Source organism: Stegostoma tigrinum, chromosome 12 (genome assembly GCF_030684315.1).
Source record: "Stegostoma tigrinum isolate sSteTig4 chromosome 12, sSteTig4.hap1, whole genome shotgun sequence".
Lineage (NCBI taxonomy): Eukaryota > Metazoa > Chordata > Chondrichthyes > Orectolobiformes > Stegostomatidae > Stegostoma > Stegostoma tigrinum.
Window position 1 is genome coordinate 34,654,625 of NC_081365.1, and position 27,355 is coordinate 34,681,979.

The 27,355-nt window shown below is 42.7% G+C and overlaps 1 protein-coding gene across 1 annotated transcript in view; it reads left to right on the top strand.

Annotated features, from left to right (window-relative positions):
• The first annotated feature begins 4,839 nt into the window (after nt 1–4,839).
• lrrc58b (leucine rich repeat containing 58b) overlaps nt 4,840–27,355 on the top strand; it is a 49,119-nt gene continuing 26,603 nt past the window's right edge. The window contains exon 1 of the mRNA XM_048540618.2: nt 4,840–5,489. Within this exon, the coding sequence (XP_048396575.2) occupies nt 5,014–5,489 (476 nt within the window). The 5' untranslated portion in view covers nt 4,840–5,013. The remainder of the gene's footprint in view (nt 5,490–27,355) is intronic.

Below are 27,355 nucleotides of genomic sequence, written 5' to 3' on the forward strand. Positions count from 1 at the left end.
TCAGTTTATTCTCTCTGTTTAAATATGGAGTTTGATGCAAAGGCAAATATATCACAAAGTGAGCCTCAAAGACATTTTGTGGTTAACTTCCATTACGTTCTGCCTGAGATGCGATCACTTTCTAAATGTAAAACAAAGGAAAATTAGATGGTGGACCAGCTACATTAGTCTCTGTTCATCCAAATATCATGCACAATTCTGGTGGCTGCTTCCTTACATCTCAAAACAGTTCCTATCTATAATAATGATACTCAAATTTTGTTTGTCCCAATTGTTTTCATTAGTCAGTTTAAGGGATACATAAGGTAATGATTTTATTTGATGAGTACTGCTTGGCACAAACACAGTATATGGAGGATCAAAGGATGGGAGTACGTCAACAATTAGTGGTGATGGTGGAAGTAGCATGTGGGCTGGTGGAGAACAAAAACAACAGAAATAAAGTGAGCTCAACAATGAAGTTACTCTAACTGGAGAGTTAGGGTGGAATCTTGTAATTTTAAGACTGTAGTGATTGGAATGAGGTCAGCCAGGTGGATCTCACAGAATACAAATTCCCTGATTGAGACTGCTAGCTTGGTCCAATCAGGGAGTCCTGTTTGACAATTATTGAACAGGAGAGTCAAAGGTTCTGTTCACTCCAGGGGCCAGCTCTGAGCTGGCTGGGTCAGTGTCTTGTACTATGCATGTGTAAATAAAGGGTGACTTGGTGATAAGATACCAGCCCTGATGGATTTATTTCAGTGGCAATGAGAGCAGGATTAATGATACAACCATGTAAAAACAGTATTAGCTGAAATCCAACTGCAATTCCAACAGGCATTACAACTGGCTTTGTCATTAGAAAGCACAGCAAGTGAAGCTTGTGAGTTACTGGGTATTCCGACAGAAGTGGACACCCTCGCCAGGCTGACTGAGATTGGGGGTCACCACTTGGGTGAAGGAAATTGCATAGCCTCACTCGGGGTGTACCCTGAACAGAGAGACTCTAGGTTAGCCCACAGAAAACCCCAAAACAAAGTCAAGCCTTGGCCAAACTGTTAACATTTTCCCAAGGATCCAGGCTGAGGCCATTGTAGTTGCTGCCAGAATGCAGATTCAAAACTGCAAAAGAGTTACACAAGGCCTGATTTGAGCAAAATAACTCATAGACTGGGATCCAGCAGACTACACACACTGGAAAGTCCATCTATAGCTGGTTTGGAATAGTTAAATTGGTTCTGATTTGGATGCTGCTAAGCAATCGTTTAGTTAAATGATCAACTGGTTCAAATGGAGGTCAATACCATTGCGGCTGTATCAGTGATTACGCAGGCAGACTTTACCAAATTTGCTCTGGACTCCAACTCCTAAGTTTGTGTAAGATTTCAGCCACACTGAGAACATCTACCAGGGAAACTGTGCAGATTAATGATACAACATCGGTTCTGGTCTCTTAGGAGAAACAGCGGTTTAGTTACCACTGATCGTGGTAAAGGCTTGGGCACAAGCTTGACGGAACAAAATTGGTTCAGAGAGATTCAATTTGATCGGCTCAATATTTTTCACTTGCAAAACGCTGCCTGATTGAAGTCCTAATAAAATACCTGAAAGATTTTCAGGACAAGTCTAGGGAATTTCAAAGGGCAAAAGCCACCTTACATGTTAACCAAGAAGCAATTCTATGATTCCGTAAGACCTCCCAATGCCTGAGTCTTATGTGCAAAAGTAGAGACAAAAATCAGGAGACTGGAGAGCAAAGGAATCATCAAAACAATAAAATTTTCAGAGCAGGCAGCACCAGTCATACCGATTGTACTGTCCAATGGGTCAGTTCGCCTTAGGGATTTCAAACAAACAATAAACTTCTTTTCACAGCTGGATAAATACCCAAGCCCCAAAATCAGGAGTCACAGAGATGAGGCAAAATCTTTTTCTCTCAGAGGGTTATGTGTTTTTCAAACTCATTTCATAAAAAACTAGTGGAGTCAGAAAACATTTTAAAGTAGATGAAGCCTTGTTAAGTAAGGGGGTGAAAAGTTACCAGGGTAGGTGAGAAAATATATTTATAGCATGGAAACAGACCCTTCAGTCCAGCTTGTCCATTCAAAGCAGATATCCTAAATTAATCTAGTCCCATTTGTCAGCATTTGGCTCATACCCCTCTAAATCCTTCCCATTCATGAACCCATCCAGATGCATTTTAAATGCTGTAATTGTACCAGTGTCCACCACTTTCTCTGGCAGCTCATTCTGTACATGCATCACCCTCTGCATGAAAATGCTGTCCCCTTTAAATCTTTCCCCATTCACCCTAAAGCTATGCCTTCTGGTTGAGCTTCCCCACCACAGGGAAAAGACCTCATCTATTTACCTTATCCATGCCCCTCACCATTCTATAAGCCTCTATAAGGTCACCCCTTAGCCTCTGATGCTCCAGGGCAAATAGTCCCAGACTATTCAGCCTTTCCCTATAGCTCAAACCCTCCAACCCTATCAACATCCCTGTAAATCTTTTCTGAACCCTTCCAAGTTTCACAACACCCTTCCTACAGCAGGGAGACCAAAATTGCATGAACATTCCGGCAGTGTCCTGTATGTGTAATGTCCTGTACAGGTGGATCTCCTACACTCAATGCAACGATCACTAAAGGCAAGCATACCAAATGCATTCTTCATTATCCTATCTACCTGCAACACCACTTTCAAGGAACTATGAACCTGCTTTCCAAGGTCTCTTTGTTCAGCAACACTACCCAGGATCTTACCATTAAGTGTATAAATCCTTCCCTTAACAAAAAACTGGACCCAACACCAATCATTGTGGCACACCACCGATCACAGGCCTCCACCACCATCACCCAGAGATAGTAAGAACTGTAGATGCTGAAGTCAGAGAGAACACAGCAATGCTGCCTGGCTTCTTCAAAAAAACTCAATCAGGTTAATAAAACATGATTTCCCATGTGCAAAGTCATGTTGATGATCCCTAATCAGTCCTTACCTTTCCATATACATGTAAATCCTGTTCCTCAGGATTCCCTCCAACATTTGCCCACCACCAATTTCAGGGTTAATGGGAACTGCAGATGCTGGAGAATCCAAGATAATAAAATGTGAGGCTGGATGAACACAGCAGGCCAAGCAGCATCTCAGGAGCACAAAAGCTGGCGTTTCGGGCCTAGACCCTTCATCAGAGAGGGGGATGGGGAGAGGGAACTGGAATAAATAGGGAGAGAGGGGGAGGCGGACCGAAGATGGAGAGTAAAGAAGATAGGTGGAGAGGTAGGGAGGGGACAGGTCAGGGAGGTGGGATGAGGTTAGTAGGTGGATGGGGGTGCGGCTTGGGGTGGGAGGAAGGGATGGGTGAGAGGAAGAACCGGTTAGGGAGGCAGAGACAGGTTGGACTGGTTTTGGGATGCAGTGGGTGGGGTGGGGGGGGAGAAAGAGCTGGGCTGGTTGTGTGGTGCAGTGGGGGGAGGGGACGAACTGGGCTGATTTAGGGATGCAGTAGGGGAAGGGGAGATTTTGAAACTGGTGAAGTCCACATTGATACCATTAGGCTGCAGGGTTCCCAGGCGGAATATGAGTTGCTGTTCCTGCAACCTTCGGGTGGCATCATTGTGGCAGTGCAGGAGGCCCATGATGGACATGTCATCTAGAGAATGGGAGGGGGAGTGGAAATGGTTTGCGACTGGGAGGTGCAGTTGTTTGTTGCGAACTGAGCGGAGGTGTTCTGCAAAGCGGTCTCCAAGGGTTATGCTTTGCCTTACTACCTTTCTTAAACAGCAGCACCACGTTAGACAAACTCCACTCTTCCCATCTATGATACAAATATATCAGCAGGGGGCCCAGCAATCACTTCCATAACTTTCCACAGAGTTCTAGGGTACATCTGATCAGGTCCCTGGGATTTACACACTTTTGGGATTACGATCAAACTAGCTATGATCTTATTAAATGGGGGAAGCAGGCTTGAGGACCTCAATGGCTTACTCCCAGTCAGTATTCACATATTCATTCAGAAAAATGGACAGCGTGTTGTCACCCTCCTGGCTCATTGATAGCAGACAGTTTTTAGGAAATCAGGTGTTTACTTGTCCCACGTTTCCGAACATCTGATCCACTCGTATAGCCACTGTATTTAAATGGCTGGTCCAGTCAGTTACTTGCGAATGAGAACCTCAAGATATTGATAATGGGGCTTCAGAAATAGTAGCGCTTTTGGAATGTCAAGGGCTGATGGTTACATTCTCTTGTGTTAGTGATTGCCTGGCACTTGTGTGGTGCAAATGTTACTTGGCACTTAACTGCCCAAGCCCGAATGTCATGTCAGTGAGCAAAGGCAGCAGCCAAACTCGTGAAGAACCTAGAATCTCACAAGGTATAAAAGTGCCATGGAAAACCGTGACAGATCTACAGCTTGGGGTAGCTACAAACATCAGCAAAGAATGGTTAGAAGAGCCATTTTGGGGCGGGAGAAAGTCGTAAATATTATCCGAATGGCGGGGGGGGGGGGGGGGGTCGAAGCTGAATTAAAGAGTGTAATCTCCAAAATTTCAGACCCCAGGCTGGCAGTGTGAACTCACGTGACCTCCTGCGCGATCACTGTTTTCTCTACTTTCTCAGTACTGAAGATGGGGGATGCTTTGTATACCAATTGACCTGTTTTGCCAGTCACTAATAAGACGTCGCGGGCCGGCTGTAATTTTTCAGTGGTGCTGTTTCCTTCCTCTTTACTCTCCCACTGAGGACTCACCATGTGACCCTCCAACCGCCAACTTCAGCCAACCTCCCTCGCGGGGTTTACGTAGTGACGCTGTGACCTTTGCACAGACTCCGCGTGACACAGCTCCGGCCCGCCCCGGACGCTGCGTGCCCGCGCTCTTAGCTTTCCTCCTCCGCGGGCCGTTATGGGCAATTCGGATTCCGGGGCGCGGACTTGAAATCGGGCGAGCTATTTGAGCAGTGTCACCACCAGCGAACTTCATTTGGATGGTTCCTCTCGCTTCAGCATTCTGATCAAGTTTTAAAATGTTCGCTTTGCCGGGGTCAGCTATGGATGTTTTGGAGAATATGGAAGGAGACAACGTGTTGAACCTGTCCAGAATGAATCTGGATACGGTGTCTTTGGAAGACGTCAGCGAAGAAAAGAAAATCGAGACTCAACAGTTACTGTTGACACACAACAGATTGACTGTTTTCCCTCGAAGTATCGCCTGTTTTAGGAACTTACTGTTCCTGGACATCAGCTCCAATGGACTGTCCTTCATCTGCGACGATATCCTCGAGCTGACTAAACTTAGGACTTTAATAGCCAAAAATAACAGAATGGACGAATTCTCCCTGCCCAAGGACTTGGGAAAGATGGGTTTGGAAGTTGTCAATTTCAGTGGCAATCGTTTTGAAGAGGTTCCCTCTCAGCTTCTAGAATTGCAAAGACTCAAATCACTTTCACTTGGGGGAAACAGACTTAAAACTATACCACCAAACATAGAAAATTTAACCAGGTAAAATGGTGCAAGATTTGCTTTTTGATTTCCTTTTGGAAATAATAGCGTTACGTATAGTTTAATATTTAAACTGCCGTGTTATTTTCGAGACCTAGTAACGCTTTAATAATTTGTTTTACAATCTGAAGACATTTCATTTTCTATCTATGAAATTTGAGTTTTACTAAGTTCCTTCGCTGATCAGGATAATTTTGTGAAACTGCAAGGCCACTCGAGTTGCTTTTAAACAAAAGCACTTGGCAGTTATAAGGTGTTCTCTGAGGTGACATTAACTATTTTCAGTAACATACTGCTTTGTGTACAGTAATGTTCAAAAGAACAATGCCATGGAATAAAAAAGTAAGCATGTATTAGGTTTGTTGCATGTTATTAAGTAACAACTTGGGACAGCTTACAATTTGTAATTTAACAAGTTCTCCCACAGCTGATGTTTTATAAAATGAATGATTCCCTCAATGATCTACATAAAAATATATTAGCCTGTCATAACCATTCTAATGTTACTGTCTGTACTGACAAAAGAAACCAGGTCTCTTAGTGTGTATAATATGAAATGACTATGCTAATGAAAGGGTTTCAGCCTGAACCGTTGACTCTCCTGCTCCTTAGATGCTGTGTTAATGGCTGTATTTTTCCTGCTTCTCATTTATTTACTGTTGTTTAAATTTTATAATCATATCTGTTAAAATTAGATGGGTAGTCTGTCTTTCAGCCTTTTTACTTATTTCTGTGTCATGATTTTGATCATCTAATGTAAAATGACCACGGGAGACAACGTGTACTACTCTTTACTTCTGGTTCCATTCTTAATTAGCTTCTTCCTATTTCCTACCTACATGTTTGCCAACTTTAGGTACATTTAAGTCGTCATTGGATAAGCATATGGACGTACATGGAATAGTGTAGGTTAGATGGGCTTCAGATTGGTATGACAGTTCGGTACAACATCGAGGGCCGAAGGGCCTGTACTGTGCTGTAATGTTCTATGTTCTATATGTCTTCTGACAACAACCAACAACCTCCTTTAAAATACAAATATAGATGTGAATTTGTAAAAATATGCTGACAACATGCAGCTCAACTTTGTATGATCTGATTGCTTGTCAACTATTCAACATTGAATGAGTAGATTTCCTCCCAGTTACTGAAATAATCAAAACCATTGTCTTCGGATCCCACTACAAAGTCTGCTTCCTAGCCATCCACTCCATCTCTCTTCCAGGCAACTATCTGAGGTTAAATCAGGCTGTTTGCAATTTTGTTATTCTATTTGAACTCAAGATGATTTTCTGACCTTGCACGCCAACACAAAAGCCACTTATTTTGATATTGCCTAACCCAACTCATTTACTGCTGAAACTCTTGTCCATACTTGAAAATCAAATTTATACATAATGGTATAGTTCTGATCAGCCTCCCAGCCGCCATCCTCCATAAACTTAGGGTTATCTTAAATTTAGCCAGCACTCCTGTGCTCATTGTCATACATTTTATTTCTGGTTAAACAATGCCATAACTTTTAAATTTAAACAATGTTTTCAAATCCCTCTGAGGGCTGTTCCTCTGTAATTCTAGACTGTTGTGAGTTATCCTCTGAGTTTTATCTCTGCTCCAATTCTGCCCTCATGCACACATCTAACTAAAATTGCTCGACATTGATGGTTTGCCATCAGGTACATAGGCCAGAGACCAGAACTGCTAACTCGCAGCTCTTCTTTCCTCTTTTGAATGAGCTTTTGCATATCGACATGATATCTCCTTATTTGATTCAGTGTATTTCTTGTTTGGAAAAACTCTTTTAAGCTGCCGTGACATAGTTTAGAATGTTAAGACCATAAGATGTAAGAGCAGAAATAGGCTATAAACCAACCAAGTTTGCTTTGCCTTTCAGTGAGATGTAATTTACCCCCACCTCCAGTTTCTTCTTGCCTTCTCCCATAATCTTTGATTCCCTTATTGATTTAAAGAATTGTCATTCTCAATGTTGAATAGGCCTACTGACCCAGCCTTCAGAAATAAAGAATTGCACAGATTTGCTTTCTTTTTGAGAGAAACCATTCTCTCCTCATCTATCCTATCCGAACAACCCCTTACTCTGAGGTTATATCTTCCGGTCCTGAACTTTCCCATAAGGGGAAATAACTTTTCAGCATCTGCCCTATCACACCCCTAAGAATTTTGAATGTTACAATAAACTTGTCACTCTTGCCTCTAAACTCCAGTAACTACAGACCCAACTTATTCAACCTTTTCACATCAGAAAATTCCTCCATACCTAGGATCAACCTGGTAAACCTTCTTTGGTTTGCTCCAAATAGAAGTATATCCTTCCTTCGATAAGGGGACTAAAAGTGTTCACAGTATTTTAAGAGTGGCCTAAGTAGTATGTTTGTATAGTTTTAGCAAGATGTCCCTATTTTTATACTCTGCTTTCTTTAAAATAAAGGCCAGCATTCTATTTGTCCTTCCTTTATTATTTACTGGATGCATGTAGTGGATTTTTGTGATTTTTTTCTTTATGCATTAGGATTCCCAAATCCCTCTGCTGTAGCTTTGTGAAGTCTTTCCCAATTCAAATATGATTCATAATAATAAAATGCTATCCAAATGAGTCATTTCTATTGTACCTGCTTTTTAGTATAATCAATTCTAAGAATAAATACTTAGCAACATTCTCCAGTGAAGTGTCCCTTTCAGGATCTTTAGTCCAGTAAAGTGAATTCAGTTTTCTGAAGATGCTTGACCAGGGCCGTTTTCAGGTTGTTAATAAAACGCTGATAGGAATGCATTTTTTTTAATGGCTCACAAGAGCCTTTTAAAAAATTTTCTGCTACAAGCTTTTAATTCTCCATAATACAGCTGTAAAATCTAATTGGATGGCAGAGCACTTGTAGAACCCAGGAATGTACTTTGAGATAATAAAATGTGAGGCTGGATGGACACAGCAGGCCCAGCAGCATCTCAGGAGCACAAAAGCTTTTGTGCTCCTGAGATGCTGCTGGGCCTGCTGTGTCCATCCAGCCTCACATTTTATTACTTTGGATTCTCCAGCATCTGCAGTTCCCATTATCAATATACTTTCTGACACTGCTAAGATATCTGATTGAAAATCTGCTTATATATAAACTTATTTTTAAACATTGTGTGATGTTTGCTAAACCACATCAGATTTATATTTAGATGTAAGTTAAACTTCCATCTCCTGTCACTGACATATTTGAAGAGGAAGCTATTTCTGATCATTTCCTTGCAATTTATTTAAGTATGGATGTGTACAAGTTTCAGAGCACGTGAACTTGGAGCAGGGACAAGCCTGTCAACTCTTCAATCCTGCTCCAGCACGGCTGATCTGATTACTCCACGATACATTCTACATCCAATAAGCTTTCACTTCCTTACTTAAAGAATCAATTTACCTCTGCCTTTAAAGTTATTCAAAGATTCTACTTCCACAGCCTTTTTGAAGAAGAATGTTCCAAAGACTCATGAACCGAGGGGAAATATTTTTCCTCACATCTGTGATGCTGTAGTTTTGGGCAGTAATCACCAGATATTGAAACAGGAAAGGGGTGAGATAAAACAAAGAACTACAGATGCTGGAGATCTAGAACAGCAAAAACAGAAATTGCTGGAGAAGCACAGCAGGTTTGGCAGAATCTTTGGAGAGAGAAGCAGAGATAATGTTTTGAGTCCAGTAATCCTTCTTTTTAGAACTGAAAGTAGCTAGGAAAGGTGGTATTTATGCTGATGACGGGCTGCAGGGGAAACAGAGTCAGTGCGTAAGTGGAGACAGAGCCCAGAAGGAGAGGAAATCAAGAATAGGTGGACAAAGGGAATGTTGATAGTAAGCCAGGTGATACTGGTGGCTCTGAGTAGTTGAAAATGGGTTGGCTGTGCTGAAAGCAACCCATTTTGTGACGAGACCTGGAGTTGTGGGAGCAGGTAACAGAAATGGGAGAAGGTGTTCTTGCTATGAAATTGTTAAATGCAACTTTGAGTCTTGATGGCTATAAGGTACCTAAGTGGAAGATAAAGTGTTCCTCCCACTTGTGTTGAGCCTCATTGGAGTGGGCCTGAGACACAAATGTTGGCATTGGAATGCTGTTGAAGTAGCAGGCAGCTGGAAACTTGATAATATTACAAGTAGAACATGGGTGTTCTGCAAAGCTGTCATCCAAACTGCACGTTGTCGAGGAGACTGCATTGTGAGTAGCAGGTATGGTAGAACAGATTCAATGAAGTTGTTGCTTCCCCTGGAAGGTGTCAGGGGCCTTGGATAATAAGGAGGGAAGAGGTAAATGGGCACATGTTGCACTTTCTGTAATTGCATGGGAAGGTGCCTTGGAGGTGTGGGAAGTAGAAGATGAGTAGGCCATGGTGTCCAATGAGGTTCAACCATAAGCTGGAGGAACAGCACCTATTGTTCAGCTTGAGTAAAGTATAGCCTTCAGGACAAGGTGCCCCGGTATCACTAATGTAGCTTCCTCCCTGGTTTACTATCAACAATCCCTTTCTTTTTCCCCTGTTTCTGGGTTCCATCTTGACTTATCCACTCACTCTGCCAACCTGTACAGATACCTGTAATGTTTGAGGGCACTCTCCCTGATTAAGCCATCACCCTGGTACAAGTTGATCCATTATTGGGGTTGGTATTCGTCCCACTCTACACCACAACTGGCAAGCAAATACCCTAACTTGTTTGGGCCTGGCTGAGTCACAAGTAGATAGCTTACCTGTCCTGGTTTCGTGCTTAGATTTCAGGGCATTTAAAACAAACAATTTCTGAATGAGATGTTGGCATCACAAGGAAGGCCAGCATTTATTACTCATCCCTAATTGCACGAGAGAAGGTATTGATACTTTGAACTGCTACAATTCACAGTGCATCCAGTGATGATGAAAGAATGGTGGTACATACATTTTTATGATGTGTAATTTGGAAGGGAACTCTCAAATAATATCTCCCTATGTATTTGTTCCCTTTATGTTTCTGGCTGGTGGAGATTGTGGGTTTGGAGGATGCCATTGGTGAGATCACATCTGGAGTACTGTGCACGATACTGGTCACCTTATTCAGGGAAAAATGTAAATATGTTGATAGCATTTCAGAAGAGGTTTACCAGTCTGATATCTGCAATGAGTGGATTGTCTTTTGAAGAAGGTTCGTACTTGCTAGGTGTGCATCTGCAAGGGTTAAAAAGAGCAAGACTTGATTGAAACATGTAGGATCCTGATGAGTCACTGATAGTGGATGTGAAGAGATTGTCCCCTCTTATGGGAAAATTTAGGAGTAAATGGGCGACTCTTTGTTTTTAAAGACGAAGATGAGGAAAATATTTATGATCCTTTGAAAAATTTGGAATGGCCTTCCTGAAAAGGCAGTGGAAGCAGTATATTACTTGAATATTTAAGGCAGAAATTGAAAGATTCTTATTAGCAAGGGGTTGAGGGCAATGTGGATGTGCTTACAATTAGACCACCCATTATCATATACAGTGATGGAACAGGCTCGAGAGCCAGATTGCCTACTGCTGCTCATTAGAGTGGCATTCGTATGTTCTCTTAATCAGTACTTATAAATTAGTTTTTAAAAGTTGGAATTTTGAGGAGGGGATTGTGGAGACTGCCACATATATCAAAGTTAGTGGACGCCAAATGAGCAGACTAATACAGCTGCAGTATTTTATGGATAGATGTGGTGGTACACTTTGGGAGGAAGAACAAGGAGAGACAATATTAACGAAATGTTGTTATTGTGTGGGTGACACAAGAATAGGAGACAAATCTTTGAAAGTGAAGGGACAAGTTGGTAAAATGTTTAAGAATGAATCTAAAATATTTGACTTTGTATGGACATTGGATACAAACATAAGGAAGTCATGCTAATGCTTTACTAATTTTAAACTCTGTAGACCCTCAGATAAAATATTGTGTATAATTCTGTGAACCACACTTAAGCAGGTTGTGAAGTCCCTCTACTGGATGTAATGGAGGATTACTCACATGATACCAGGGATTGGAGAAGCTCTGCTCTTCTTACAGCAGGGATGGCTAGGCGAGACCAGATAGAGGTATCCAAAATGGAGAAGTTGTGATAAAACGGGGAAAATTGATTCCTCAGGAAAGTAAGTCAGTGACCTGAAATCGTACATTTTAAAAATAACCAGCAAAATAAATGGAGGGGAAATGAGAAATGTTTTCATGCCATGTATTGAGAAAATTTGGGACTACATGCATGAAAACCCAGTGGAATCAGAATTCAACATAACTTTTGGTAGGTAATTGGATGTCTTTTGTGAACTCACTTCCAGGATAGCATGCCAGGAGATCTCAAATCACCTTCAAAAAAAGGAGACAGATTGCCCGTGGAAATTAGAAGGATTTCCCAACTGTCCATCATGGGAATGGTCATCACAGCCTCCCAGCAGTGTCAATGTGGAGCTTACACGCTCTCCTTGTGTCTGTACGGGTTTCCTCCAGTTCCTCTGGTTTCCATCCACAGCCCAAAGTTATGCAGGTTAGGTGGATTGGCCATGGGAAATGCAGGTTACATGGATGGGGTTGGGTGGGTCTGGGTGGAATGCTCTTTGGTGGATTGGTGTGAACTCGATGGGGCCAATTGGCCTGCTTCCACACTGTAGGGATTCGATGGAATGATGGAGCAAATTCAAGGGCTTGCTGGATTGGTTGGGCTCCTTATGCATCCTTTTGTGTTCATAAAAAATAGCATGAAGACTGATATCCAGTTGGAAATTGTCTTCTCACATTACTTGAACGTTGCTAATGGTGAGAGTGTGTAGGATATTAAATCAGATTGTCTGGCTGCCAACAGATGTTAGTAGAAGACGCAGATTTGATAAGTTGGATTTAGTTTGGTATACTCTGGACTTAGTGGAGCCCGCTACTGTGCCAGTAAAGATTTTTAAGGATTCATTTAACCTGATTATTACATTTATTTTTAACTTCAATTCTCCAGAGTTAAAGTTCCAAGAAAGATTTCTCAGAGCTCGCACTGGCATGCATGCTCCTTGATGACTTTATCCAACGTCTTCCTGTCTGTGTACACAGAGCTGCAGTGCAATAGTCCCTCAGCTGCCTGCTTTTATTCAGAATGATAGAACACTGCACCACAGGAGGAGGCCATTCACTCCATCACACTTATGTTGGCTCTTTCAAAGAACTGCCAACTCAACTAGCTGCCCATGACTCTGCTCAAGAAACTCTGTAAAGGTGGCGGAGGATTACAATGTTCTGAATTCTGACAATCCTCTGAGTGAGAGACACTTTCTGCCTCTTCCCTCTCAATCTCTCGCCAAAGGTTTTCACCCTGTGATTTCTGGTTATTGACCCACCAGACACAAAATAATCTCCGCACCTGTGTTTCTCAAAGCCTCTCAGCTCGTTATAAACCTCCGTCAGCTCTTCACCTCCCCTTTTGAACTAACAACAAAGAGCAATTTTTTGGGGTAGGACAGTGAAGATGTGCAATTACAGTTATATAGGCCATTGATGAGACCACACCTGGAATTCTCGTCTCCTTATGCACCCTATAGAGGAAGTACGATGACAATTCATCAGATTTGTCCTGTGAGGACGATTCTTTTCAATCTTCGACAAGATGTGGGTGTCACTGACTGGGCCAGCATTTATTGCCCATCCCTAATTGTCCCAGAGAAGGTGTTGGTGAGGTGCCCTCGAGAGCCACTGCAGTCTCTGTGCTGAGTAGTCTAGACCTGCCTCCCTGGAATTCTGAAAGAATAAGCTCGACAGAGTAGATGCTGAGAAACTGCTCCTTCTGCCCGATTATCGCATAATTTGGAGCCAGCTTCATGAGAAGGGCAGCATGGTTAGCAATGTGCCTCATCCATCTGTTCCAACATCGGGTGACTGTCTGTGTGGAGTTTGCACATTCTCCTTGTGTCTGTGTGGGTTTCCTATGAGTGCTCTGGTTTGCTCCCACAGTCCAAAGGTGTGCAGGTCAGGTGTTTTGGCCATGCTAAATTGCTCATACTGTCCTGGGATGTGCTGACTAACTGGATTAGCGATGGGAAATGCAGGGATGGGGTGGGTCTGGATGGGATGCTGTTCGGACAGTCCGTGTGGATTCAATGGGCTGTATGGTCTGCTTGCATTGCAGGGATTCTATAATTCTATGGGGCAGTTTATTTAGCGCGGGAGCCAGGAGAAATGTCTTCACCCAAAGGGTTCTGAATCATTGCATTTCTCTCCCCCGAAGGCTGTGAATATATAGATGTTGAGTATGATCAAGACAGAAGGTGATAGCTTTCTAGGGGTTTGAACAGGTTAAAGGTACACGGGGATGTTGGGCAAGAAGGGAGGGTTGGGGTGGCCATGAACTTATTGATCGGCAGAGCAGGCTGGAGGAACTTGATGGTTTCCTCTTGTTTGTTATGAACAGAAAACCTGTGAAAAGCAACTTGAACCAACAGAAAGTATGTGGGTACCTCTTCAGATGGTAGATTCAACAATTTGCATTTACGTGGAATCTTATGTGCAGAGGGGTAACTGTAGGCATTTACAAGAGCAGTTATTGAGCAAAATCTGACTCAGAAAGACACGTCAGGACAAGTGACCAAAGAGGTAGTTTTAAAGATTATCGTGGGAAGGAGAGAGAGAGAGAGAGAGAGAGAGAGAGAAATACAGGGAGGGAACTCCAGAGCCTAGGGTCTGGATGGTTGATGGGAAATCCACCAGTGTTATAGCAATGGAAATTGAGGATATGCAAGAAGACATAATGCCTTAGACAGTAGTGGAGATGGTTACTCTTGCAATATCTAAGAAGCATCTGGACAAGCATTTAAACTGCCAGGACATGGTACATTAAGGACCAACTGCAAGTAAATGGAGTCAGTGTAGCTTGCTGTTTGTTGGATGACATAGACATGGTGGGCCGAAGGGCCTGTTTCTATGCTGTATAACTCTATGACTCGACTATCTATTAATGCCACTTGTACCTGTAGGATTTTAATTGAATGAATAGGGAAAGTCTGTTTCCTTTGAGGGGAAAAATGACAAAAGAGGTTATTGAAAGAAAGATATTGTTAAGAAAGTGAGACCTCAGGAGAAATTTCTGTTTTGCAGAAGGATGTTGGACCATGACATGCTTCGCGGCTTGAAGCAGAGAAACTGGATATATGTTTTGTACCAAGGGGAATACTCCTAGAATCTGGGCCAGTAAATAATAGAGTAATGTGAACAGAGCCACTCTGTTGTCAAATATTTCACTTTGCCTCATTAAAGCTTTGAAATATGGTTTTCACAGCCTAAATAAACCAACATTCAGAACATTAACCTAGTATATGAGTTGATTGATATAATAATCTCAACAACCGTTAGCATTTGACGTAGCGGGCAAAATGTTTTAGACCCACATGTTTCAGATGATGCAGCTGCGGCTGGTATTGCATCATCCTTCTGGTAACTCGTACTAGGGGCCAGCTCTGGTTTGCTTCAAGGTTGTGTTTATGTGGTGTAAACATTGGATTTGTTCTTCAGTAAAGGTCATAATGATCCTGTAGAATTAGATAAACAGTCCTAATGTGAAAGTATGTTTAAAAAGCTTAATGTTTGCATTGCTATACTATTATACTATATAATGGCACTGAAAGCATTTATAGTATATATTTCCACTTTGTCAATACCCTCAGAGGAAGTCCACGCTGATTCTACTTAAATCCACCATTGTCCATTTTCAACCAACTACTTTTTCTGTTTTGGTCACCTGTGTATTGTCCATAACATCCTTTCCGTATTATCTGAAATAATTTTACAATCTGTTCTTTCTGTCATGTCCAAATTCTTTAATCTGTTTCATCAGTTCGTTTTCTCAGATATAAGAAGTCATATTTGCCTTGAAACATTGACTGACTGTCACCTTAGAATCTGTTAGACTAAGTATTTCCAGCACTTTATTTTTATTTCATACTTCCAATATCCACAATATTTGATTTTCTTTTGGTCTTGCTGGACAACCACCTGGATGACAAGTCAGCAAATGTATTCCAGCATAGGCTAATTGCGTTGTTTTCCAGTTAAAGCTGGGACTTGTTCAGTCATAGACAGGCTTTTTATTGAAAGTACTTTCTATGCAACTGTATTTGCTGAAATGCATCTTTACACGAACAAATAATTTCAGCTACTGAAGCCTTTCCATTACATTTAAACATAGTTTGGTTTTTTAAAAACGTTACAGAATCAACAGCAAGTAGTTAGGTACTAGAAGGAGAACATTTCAATAGAGCAAAATTATAGCATAGATCTGTTGGATCAGATGCCCTAAAATCCTGTATTATTGTATGTAGTCAACTTTTTTTTTCATTTCTCCAGGCATCACTGGATAGGCCAGAATTTATTGTCCATCCCTAATAATTGATTACGGTTTATAGTTTTTTTTTATTGATGATTTAAGGTTTACTGATGCACTATCTACAGAATCATTTATTCAGTGATAGTGCAGTTTACAGGAATGCACAGAGCAACTGCTATGAATAGATTTGTTTGTTGAATATAACTTATCTCTGTATAAGGATAAATTAAGCAACATACTACATTATCCCATGTCAGTAGCCCATCTTAACCAAATTAGATGAATTCTTCAGCATTTTGACCTGTATCATTCCCTGCACATCATTTTTTTGGAAAAAGAAAATCCCTCTGTCTGTGGTTTTTTTTTAAATTTAGCTGATGTTTCCCCTGCCGCACCTCACCAGCTACAAGAGTAGAATCTAAAAACTTAATTTGGTAAAAATCCTTTCCCAATTTCGAATGAAGAGGAATAGGAGCAGCCATTTAAACAGTATCAAGAATCTTCTGCCATTCAAAATTGATCTATACCTCAATTTTATTTGTTCACTGATCCCTCAATTGTCTTACTCAGCAGGAAATGCATCATTCTCTCTCTTTCAAATAAAAAGCCCCAATATCTGTTGCATTTCATTTACCATTTGATTATAGGCATGCTTTTTCCACTTCCCTCCTAAACAGCGTAGGTCTCATTTTGTGACCATTTTTGTTATTTTGATTTCCCCACTGGAAGTAAAACTCCTTTTGTCACTTGAACACTTTGATTAGATCACCCCTCAGCCCTACAGTCAATGAAAGACTTGTTGATGCAAACTATTCTCCTAGTTTATTCCTTAAGAATTAAGACCCCATTATTTCAGTGAACATGTATTATATGCCTTGGACGATGCATTATTATTCTTGTTGCTCATTGTTCAGAACTGCAGTACTGCAGAAGGGTTCTACCAAGCTCTACATAACTTCAGTAGACTTTAGTTTTGTTGAGCCAAAGACTAATACTTCATTCAATCTGTTAGTTACTTTTCATACTTGTGCACCAGTTGTCATATACTTTAACCTATCATAGAGCAAGAAACAGGCCTTCAGTCCAACCAATCCATGCCAACCATAATTCCAAACTAAACTCGTTTCGCCTGCCTGCATACAGCCTGTATCTCTCCAAACCTTTCCTATTCATGGACCTATCCAAATGTCTTATAAATGTTGTAACTGTACAGTTGGTTCTGATATAACATGCGTTTCTTCAATGCAGATTGGTTTTAACGCAGTTGAAGAATTGCAGGATGTGAACTTTCCCTTTTCTGCATTGGCTATAACGCGATTCTGTCCCTGTCACTTTAAGTGTTGCAGTTATTGCGTGACTTTCTTATAACGCGAGATGCACGAGAATGGAACTGTTGTGTCATACCAAAATCAACTGTAACCACATCCACCATTTCCTCGAGAAATCCATTTCACACATGATTCTGTGTTTAAAATAAAAAAAGTTGCCCCTCACTATTTTTTAATCTTTTCTCCTTTCACCTTAAAAAACACCCCAAGTCTTGAAATCAGCTACCCTGGGGGAAAAGACATTGCCATTCACCTTATCTATACCCTCCAATGATTTGATTAAACCTATATAAAGTCACCCCTCAACTCCATTCACTCTAATGGAAAGAGGTCGCAGCCAATCCAATCTCTCTTTATAACTTGAACCCTCCATTCCCAGCAACATCCTGGTAAATCTTTTCTGAATCCTCTCTAGCTTGATAATATCCTGCTTACAAGAGGGTGACCAGTATTTCAGAAGAGGCCACAACCAATGTTCTGTACAGCCTCCGACATGGCATTCCAACTCCTGTTCTCAAAGCACAGACTAATGAAGGCATGTATGCTAATTGCTGCCTTAACTACCCTGTATACATGACGCAAACTTGAAAGAATTATGAACCTGAACCCCTAGGTCCCACTGTTGTACCACACTACTCAAGGCCCCATTTTCAATTGTCTAAGTCCTGCCCTTATTTGATTTAGCAAAATGCAATGCATCCCATTTATCCAAATTAAACTTCATCTGCCACTCTTCAGTCCATTGACCCAATTGATCAAGATCTCTTTGTAATTTTGGATAACCTTCATCATCAACTATATGACCAATTTTGGTGTCATGCACAAACTTACTAACAATGCTTTCTGTGTTGTCATCTAAATCACTTGCATAAATGACAAACAAAAGTGGACCCAAAACCAATCCCTGCCTTGATTTAACTTGATTTTGTTCTTTGTATTTGTGAAGAGCGTGGGTAAAAGTAATGGTGTTGATGCTTTCAATGTACTTTATCAAAGGTACCAAGTAATAGATGTATTGGCTAAAATGATTGAAGGGGCAGTGTCTGCATGGATACAAAATTGACTAACAAAAAGTTATCAAAGAAAGAGATAAAGGATTGTTTTTCGGACTGGAGAAGGTTACGCACTAGAAGTGCCCAGGTATTAGAGTTGGACCTTTGTTCTTCTTAATGTGAGCTGTTACTCATTTGATAGCAATCTTTTCTGAGTCACAAGGTTCTGGATTGAAGTCCTACTTAGCACTTGATTATTCATTGCCATACTGAGGAAGCGCCACACCCTCAAATGCCATTTTTCAGATGAAGTATTAAATCCAGATCTCATATGTTTTCTTAATGGTTGTGTAAAACAAAAATCTATGGCACTATTCTGAAGAAGGGTAAAACAATTATCCTTGGTGTCCTGTCCAAGCCCAGCTCTTCCCCTCCACCCACTGCATCCCAAAACCAGTCCAACCTGTCTCTGCCTCCCTAACCTGTTCTTCCTCTCACCCATCCCTTCCTCCCACCCCAAGCCGCACCTCCATCTCCTACCTACTAACCTCATCCCACCTCCTTGACCTGTCCGTCTTCCCTAGATTGACCTATCCCCCCCCCCCCCCCTACCTACCCACCTATACTTTCCTCTCCACCTATCTTCTTTTCTCTCCATCTTCGGTCCGCCTCCCCCTCTCTCCCTATTTATTCCAGAACCGTCACCCCATCCCCCTCTCTGATGAAGGGTCTAGGCCCGAAACGTCAGCTTTTGTGCTCCTGAGATGCTGCTGGGCCTGCTGTGTTCATCCAGCCTCACATTTTATTATCTTCACAAAAACATTATCTGGTCGTCATCACCTTGTAGCTTGTGGCTGATTATTATTTACAAATTGGCTGCTGTGTTTCCAATAATGCAAACTGCTTACACTGCAAATATATTTTTATTAGCTGTACATGCATTATTGCATTGGCACGTGCATTTATACAGCTCTTTTCATGATCACTGTAAGTCTGATCTGCCTGCCTGACATAGACTTGGAGGTCATGGGAAATTGTCTCTCTGACAATGTTTGAAACTTAGGAAGATAGAAGCAGGTATTTCAGAGCCTAGAGTCTGATGTGCTATTTTAGATCATGGCTAATCATTTCCTGCCATTTTCCTCAGTGTTCCCCATATACCTTGATGTCATTAATTTGTAGAAAACTATCACCTCCATCATGAACCTACTCCATAATTGAGCTTCTGCAACCATTTTTAAGATAGAGAATTGAACCAGATGTACATATAGACACACACCAAACTGCACCTACACCTCCACATCATATCTATCTACGTACCCACGTGCCTATGCATCTTTGCCTACATCTGTCAGGACAAGCATCTTTTCTGAAACTGTCCTGTTGAGCTCTTTAAGAACTTTATAAACTTCATTGAGATGGCCTCTCTTTCTTCTAAACTATACAGAATATGGGCTTAATGTCCTCAACCTTTTTTCATAGGTTAATCCTGCCATCCCAGGAATTAGTCTGGTAAACCTCAGCTGCCCTCCTTACCTTGCTAATATGTGACTCCAGACCCACAGCTGTGTGGTTGACATTTAACTGCCCTCTAGGCAATTAGCCAGCAATGCCCTCATCCTGTAAATGAATTTTAAAAACAGTTAAAGTTAAATTCAAAGAGCCCTGTCACCTTCTCTTTGGAAATGTGCCACATTCAACATGGGCCAATATAGGCTTTTCTGCAGGATCAAGTGCTCCGGATGCAGAGGTCCTGCTTGTTTTAGACTGCTGGCCAATTGGTGTAGCTGAATACCAGAGGTGGCAGATTGAGGCTCTTAACCAGCATTAGTTGGTCACTTTAAGGGCCTTAGTTGGTGGCAGGCTGGAAGGCACAATTGGGATGGTGGTGGGAAGGTGCCACCTTTCTATGCAACTAAATGCTTGTATCCACCAAGCACACAACTTAGAAAACAAGGAATGCCTATTAAAGGAGGAAGTCATGGTATTAAATTTTTTTTATTTTTCTCTGATCAAACCAAAACCCTTCATGTTCAATGAGTCGTTTTGAAGTACTCACTAAATTTTTTTCATTCTAAGCTAATATGGAATTCTATTTTTATTCAGTACAATCCCACATCCTGTAAGATCTCAGGAACAACAAGATGAAAGGTCTGAAGCTGGGAGGAATAATGTTTTATTTAAAGTAATTCCCCTGTTTATAATGGAGAAGTATTCAGCTATCTTTGACTTTTTGTTTTGCAATGTCAAGAGTTTCTCTGCGTGGAGACCTGCCAGATAAATCTCCTCCTTCCTGCCAGCCTGCTGTGGAAGTGTCTCAAAATAGCGTTATTGAACACAGTTGGGAGTGCACTTGACCAGAGAGCTTGCTACCTGCTCATTAATATCTATCTGTAAAGTTAGTATTGTTCTTCCCACTTTCTTAGATTTGTAAAATGTGAACAAATAAGATATTAATAGAAGTGGCTTAGAAAGGGTAAATGTTATTTCTCAACACGATAGAAAGCCTTTTGACTTATTTTACATGAAATATGCAACACAGCACCAGGACATTTGGCCTAATGGAAGCATTATGTTCCCCTGGAATCTCTTCCTGTCTACAATCTCCTTCATGTATTTATTTGACCTTATTTAAATGCATCTATATGATTTGCTTCAACCACTCCCTGTGATAACGATTGCCAAATTCTAGTAACTCTCTGGATATAGAGGTTGATTCTGAGTTTTAAGATAACAAAGCTGGATGAACACAGTTAGGGGATGGGGAGAGGGTTCTGAAATAAATAGGGAGAGAGGGGGAGGCGGACCAAAGATGGGTAGAGGAACAGATAGGTGGGGAGGTAGGGAGGGGATAGGTCAGTCCGGGGAGGACAGATAGGCCAAGGAGGCGGGATGAGGTTAGTAGGTGGGAAATGGAGGTGCGGCTTGAGGTGGGAGGAGGGGATAGGTGAGAGGAAGAACGGGTTAGGGAGGTGGAGACGAGCTGGGCTGGTTTTGGGATGCAGTGGGGGAACGAGAGATTTTGAAGCTTGTGAAGGCCACGTTGATACCATTGGGCTGCAGGGTTCCCAAGCGGAATATGAGTTGCTGTTCCTGCAACCTTTGGGTGGCATCATTGTGGCACCGCAGGAGGCCCAGGATGGACATGTTGTCTCACTGCTGATGGAACTCCCCCCACCACTGAAGACAGCGGCACCCCGCCCACACCCGATGCCGACATTGCTCCACCCACAGCCTCCACAGCCAGCAACTCCAGAGGAGACAGCCACAGCTGAATCTTCACCATACCGCCCCCCCCCCCACCCGCCAAACATCCCCCTGACGGAAGACGAACAGTCAGTCCTTAGCAAGGGGCTCACCTTTGTCCCCCTCCACCCACACATCCATGAATACCAGTCACGTTTGGACATAGAGCAGTTTTTCCGCTGCCTTCGACTCCACACTTACTACTTTAACCGGGAGCCTAACCCTCCCTCCACTGACCCCTTCTCCTGCCTCCAACATAAGTCCTCCTCCTGGACACCACCCCCAGGCCTCCTACCCTCCCTTGACTTCTTCATCTCCAACTGCCATCGAGACATTAACCGTCTCAACCTCTCCACCCCTCTCACCCACTCCAACCTCTCCCCCGCAGAATGTGCAGCCCTCCGCTCCAACCCCAACCTCACCATCAAACCCGCAGTCAAGGGAGGCACAGTTGTAGTACGGCACACTGACCTCTACATCGCCGAGGCCAAACGCCAACTCTCCGACACCACCTTCTACCACCCCCTTATTCATGACCCCACCCCCGAGCACCAAAGCATCATCTCCAATACCATCCATGACCTCATCACCTCAGGTGAACTCCCACCCACAGCCTCCAACCTTATTGTTCACCAACCCTGCACTGCCCGTTTCTATCTCCTTTCGAAAATCCACAAACCCACCTGCCCTGGTCGACCCATTGTCCCCACCTGCTCCTGTCCACCGAACTTATCTCCACCCTATCCATTTTCTCCCCCTTGGCCCAGGAACTCCCCACCTACGTCCGCGACACCACCTGCACCCTCCATCCCCTCCAGAACTTCCAATTCCCTGGTCCCCAACACCTCATTTTCACCATGGACATCCAGTCCCTATACACCTGCATTCCTCATGCAGATGGCCTCAAGGCCCTCCGCTTCTTCCTGTCCCACAGGCCCAACCAGTCCCCCACCTCCAACACCCTCATCCGCCTAGCTGAACTCGTCCTCACCCTCATCAACTTATCTTTCGATTCCTCCCACTTCCTACAGACAAAGGGGGTGGCCATGGGTACCCACATGGGCCCAAGTTATGCCTGCCTCTTTGTAGGTTACGTAGAACAGTCCCGCTTCCGCACCTACACTGGCCCCAAATCCCACCTCTTCCACGTTACATTGACTGTATCGGCGCCGCCTCTTGCTCCCAAGAGGAACTCGAACAGTTCATCCACTTCACCAACACCTTCCACCCCAACCTTAAGTTCACCTGGACATCTCCAACACATCCCTCACCTTCCTGGACCCCTCTGTCTCCATCTCAGGCAACCAGCTAGAAACTGATGTCCATTTCAAGCCCGCCGACTCCCACAGCTATCTAGAATACACCTCCTCCCACCCATCCTCCTGCAAAAATTCTGTCCGCTATTCCCAATTGCTTTGCCTCTGTCGCATCTGCTCCCAGGATGAGGCATTCCACTCCCGCACATCCCAGATGTCCGCATTCTTCAAGGAGCGCAACTTACCCCTCCACCCCGGCAGTGGTTGAGAACACCCTCGACCGTGTCTCCCGCATTTCCCGCAACACATCCCTCACACCCTGCCCCCGCAATAACCACCCAAAGAGAATCCCCTAGTCCCCACCACCCAAGACAATTTTCCATCCCGACCCTTGTCTGCCTTCCAGAAAGACCACTCTCTCTGGGACTCCCTTGTCCGCTCCACGCTCCCCTCCACCCCCACCACAACTGGCACCTTCCCCTGCAACCGCAGGAAGTGCTACACTTGCCCTCATACCACCTCCCTCACCCCCATCCCAGGCCCCAAGATGACTTTCCATATCAAACAGATGTTCATCTGCACATCTGCCAGTGTAGTATACTGTATCCACTGTACCTGGTGTGGCTTCCTCTACATTGGGGAAAACAAGTGGAGGCTTGGGGACCGCTTTGCAGAACACCTCCGCACGGTTCGAAATAAACAACTGCACCTCCCAGTCGCGAACCATTTTAACTCCCCCCCCCCCCCCCCCCCCATTCCATAGACAACATGTCCATCATGGGCCTCCTGCAGTGCCACAATGATGCCACCCGAAGGTTGCAGGAACAGCAACTCATATTCCGCTTGGGAACCCTGTAGCCCAATGGCATCAATGTGGACTTCACAAGCTTCAAAATCTCCCCTGTTCCTCACTGCATCCCAAAACCAGCCCAGCTCATCCCTGCCTCCCTAACCTGTTCTTTCTCTCACCTATCCCTTCCTCCCACCTCAAGCCGCACCTCCATTTCCCACCTAATAACCTCATCCCGCCTCCTTGACCTGTCCATCCTCCCCGGACTGACCTATCCCCTCCCTACCTCCCCACCTATCTTCTCCTCTCCACCTATCTTCTCCTCTATTCATCTTCGGTCCACCTCCCACTCTCTCCCTATTTATTGCAGAACCCTCTCCCCATCCCCCTTTTCTGATGAAGGGTCTAGGCCCGAAACGTCAGCTTTTGTGCTCCTGAGATGCTGCTTGGCCTGCTGTGTTCATCCAGCTTCACACTTTGTTATCTTGGATTCTCCAGCATCTGCAGTTCCCATTATCCTTTATTCTGAGTTTTGTTGATTTTCTCCTAAACTCTATTTTGTCTGTTGGAGATCCAATCCAAAATAAAACCGTGTACAGTGGCATTTAACAAAACCAACTGAATGTAAAACAGGATTTTTAAAGTTTAGGATGGATATTGAGGCTCATGATTAAACTGAGTTTCCTGATTTATGGCACAGTGACTAGGTGGTTAATTTTCACTTTGGCCATGGGCGGAAAACTGGCAGCAGCTTAACAGCTGCATTATATACGCTTTTATCTTGATTTTTTTTTACCCAGTGACTTCATTATGAAGCTTACTCTGATTTTATCTGTTTCTACTGCTCCAGAATAGTAGCTACATGTAGTTACCCTGATCATTTCACAACATGGAGAATGTAACTTTTATGTCATAATTTCCATAACATTCAAATGCATTAAATCTGTTAATTTACCATGTGATACTTTTGTCCTGTGCTCAGTAAAAATCCAAATGGTGAAATCATGCTAAGTTTAGAATACTTTTTCCATTATTGCCCTAAGAAAATCTGTCTTCCAATTGATTGTGCATTGTGCCAGTAGGACTTGAGTTTTTTTTTTCTTGACTGCCTCACTGTGCTGAACTATTGTACTGTTCTTTCCAGTCAGCAGAATTGTAGGCCAAGCCCTCAGCTTGAACTTGACTATCTCGCTGGAGTTCTTCCAGTCATAAGTTTAAAGTGCTCTAAAGAAGGATAACTCTTTGCTAACAATTTCCTTCTGAATCTATCCTAAATGTCTGAATTTTATTTTATTTTCTGCAGCCTATTGACTGACTTGAACTTAATTTACTTGAGCTAAAACTATTCCTGCTTCTGTTGGCTCTGTGAGGACATTAACCCAGATCCAGAACAAGTACAAACTTTAATTCCAAAATGTTATTAGAATCTAAAAATTACTTTTAAGAATGTGTGTTTGTGTGAAAATGATTTCTGTTTGATTCTGTTGTAAAGGGGTCACTTGAAATTTTCTTGAGGGAAAAGTTTCAATCCACAACATCCACCATCAGATAGTGAAGCACTCTATGTTCAAATGCAGCAAGACCCGAATGTTATCCTGACTTAGGATAACAAGTGTCAAGAATAGATTTAAGAAGAGAGAAAGGTAGAAATGGGAAACTGTAGACCAGTTAGCCTGATCTCAGTTGTTGGTAATATTTTAAGAGTCCCATTTTTTAACAGGTGAGATTGTGGAGAACTTGTAAATACTTGGTGAAATAGGGCTAAGTCAGCAGGTGGAGGTCATGCCTGAGAAATCTGTTTAGAATTGTTTTGAAGAGGTAACAAGCAAACTTAGACAAAGGAGAGCTAGGATTTCCAAAAGGCCTTTGAGGTGCCACACAGGAGGCTGCTAAATAAGATGAGAGCCTATGATGTAAGGGGCAAGGTATTGACATGGATAGAGGATTGGCTGACAGGCAGAAGGCAGACAGTGGGGTCTTTTTTTTTCAGGATGGCAGTTAGTGACTAGAGGAAATCTGCAAGTCTCTGTGTTGGGACTAAAACTTTTCACATTATACGTTAATGATCTGGATAAAGGAACTGAGGGCTTTGTTGCAAAAGTTGCAGATGATACGTGTGGAGGGACAAGCAATGTTGGGGAGGCTGCAGAAGGACTTGGACAGGCTAAGAGAATGGTCAAAGAAGTGGCAGATGGAATAAAATGTGGGAAAGTGTGAGGTTATGCATTTTGTAGGAATAATAGAGGCATAGACTATTTTCTAAATGGTAATAGGCTTTGGAAATCTGAATTACAAAGAGAATTGAGAATCTTAGTTCAAGATGCTCTTACAGTTAACATGCAGATTCACTTGGCAGATAGAAAGACAAATGTAATGTTTGCATTATTTTGAGAGGTTCTAGAATACTAGAGGAGGTATGTACTGCTGAGGCTGTATAAGCCTGTGGTCAGACTGCATTTGGAATATTCTGAGCAGTTTTGGACCCGTATCCAGGAAAGAATGTGCTGGTATTGGAGGGGATCCAAAGGATTTTCACAAGAGTGATCCTGGGGATGAAGGCTTGCCATTTGAAGAACGGTTGAGGACTCTGGGTCTAAAATCAATGGCGTTCAGAAGGTTGAGGTGTGATCTCGTTGAAAGTTTTGGAGTACTGAGAAGTCTGGTTAGATTTGATGTGGAGAAGTATGTATCCATTAGTGGGAACAACTAGAACCAAGGGCGCGGCTTCAGAATGAAGAGACTGCACTTCAGAACTGAGCTGAGGAGGAATTTCTACAGCCAGAAGGTGGTTAATCTGTGGAACTGAATGCCTCACAAGGCTGTGGTGGCCAAGTCATTGTGTGTATTTTAGATAGTGTTAGGTTCTTGGTTAGTAAGGGGACCAATGGTTACAGGTAAAAGACAGGAGAATGGGGCTGAGGAATGTAGCAGCCATGATTGAATGGCAGAGCAGATTCAACGGGCCAAATGGCCTAATTCTGCTCCTATATCTTCTATGGTTTTATTCACACCACATAAGCACTGGACAATGACACCTTAATCAAGGATGAATCTAACCATTGCCTCTTGACATTCAATGGCATTACCATCACTGAATCTTGCACTACAGACACTGTAGTAGTTGCCATTGAACAGAAACTAAACTGGACTCAGCACATGGCTACAATAACAGATCAGCGGCTAGGAATCCTGCAACAAGGAACTCCCTAACTCCAAACAGCCTGGTGATTAACACTAAGGCAGAATTCAGGAGTGTGATGGGATAATCCCACTTGCTTAGATCAGTATACCACTAACAACACTAGAAGCTTGGCACTGTCCAGGACAAAGCAGTCTGCCTGATTGGCACCACATCCATAAACATTCACTTCCTCTGCCACTGCACAGTATAGCAATGTGTATAATCTACAAGATGCACTGCAGAAATTCAGTGAGGGTCCTTTGACAGCATGTTGTTAGAGCTGATTTAGATAACTGTAGAAGTACTACATATGGGATCCTTGTTCATAATTTCTTCATTTGGGATGGGTCATTTAGCAAACTTTATTAATTTTGATTTACCATTCACCATGGGAAGTGTAAGTGCAGCCCCTCACTCAGTAAGTGCTGGAAATGCGATGGAAATTGAGTTTGCACAGGCCTTTGCCTCTGTATTGTTGTTTCCTGGACAAAATGTTCTCTGTTTTGATTTAAAATATTCCTTTCTTCTTGTGACTATAAGCATAAAAATTGTTGAATCTGCTAATTGCCTTTTTAGTGTGGTGCCATGGGTAGCATCCTTGCTTCTGAGCCAGAAACTCCAGGTTCCAGTCCCATTGCAGGACTTGATTGCTAAAGAAGATTAGATCATGATGTGGCCAAACAAGTTGATGATCATCCTGTGAATTCTTCCAGTACACTTATGGCAAGTGATTTTTAAAAGTG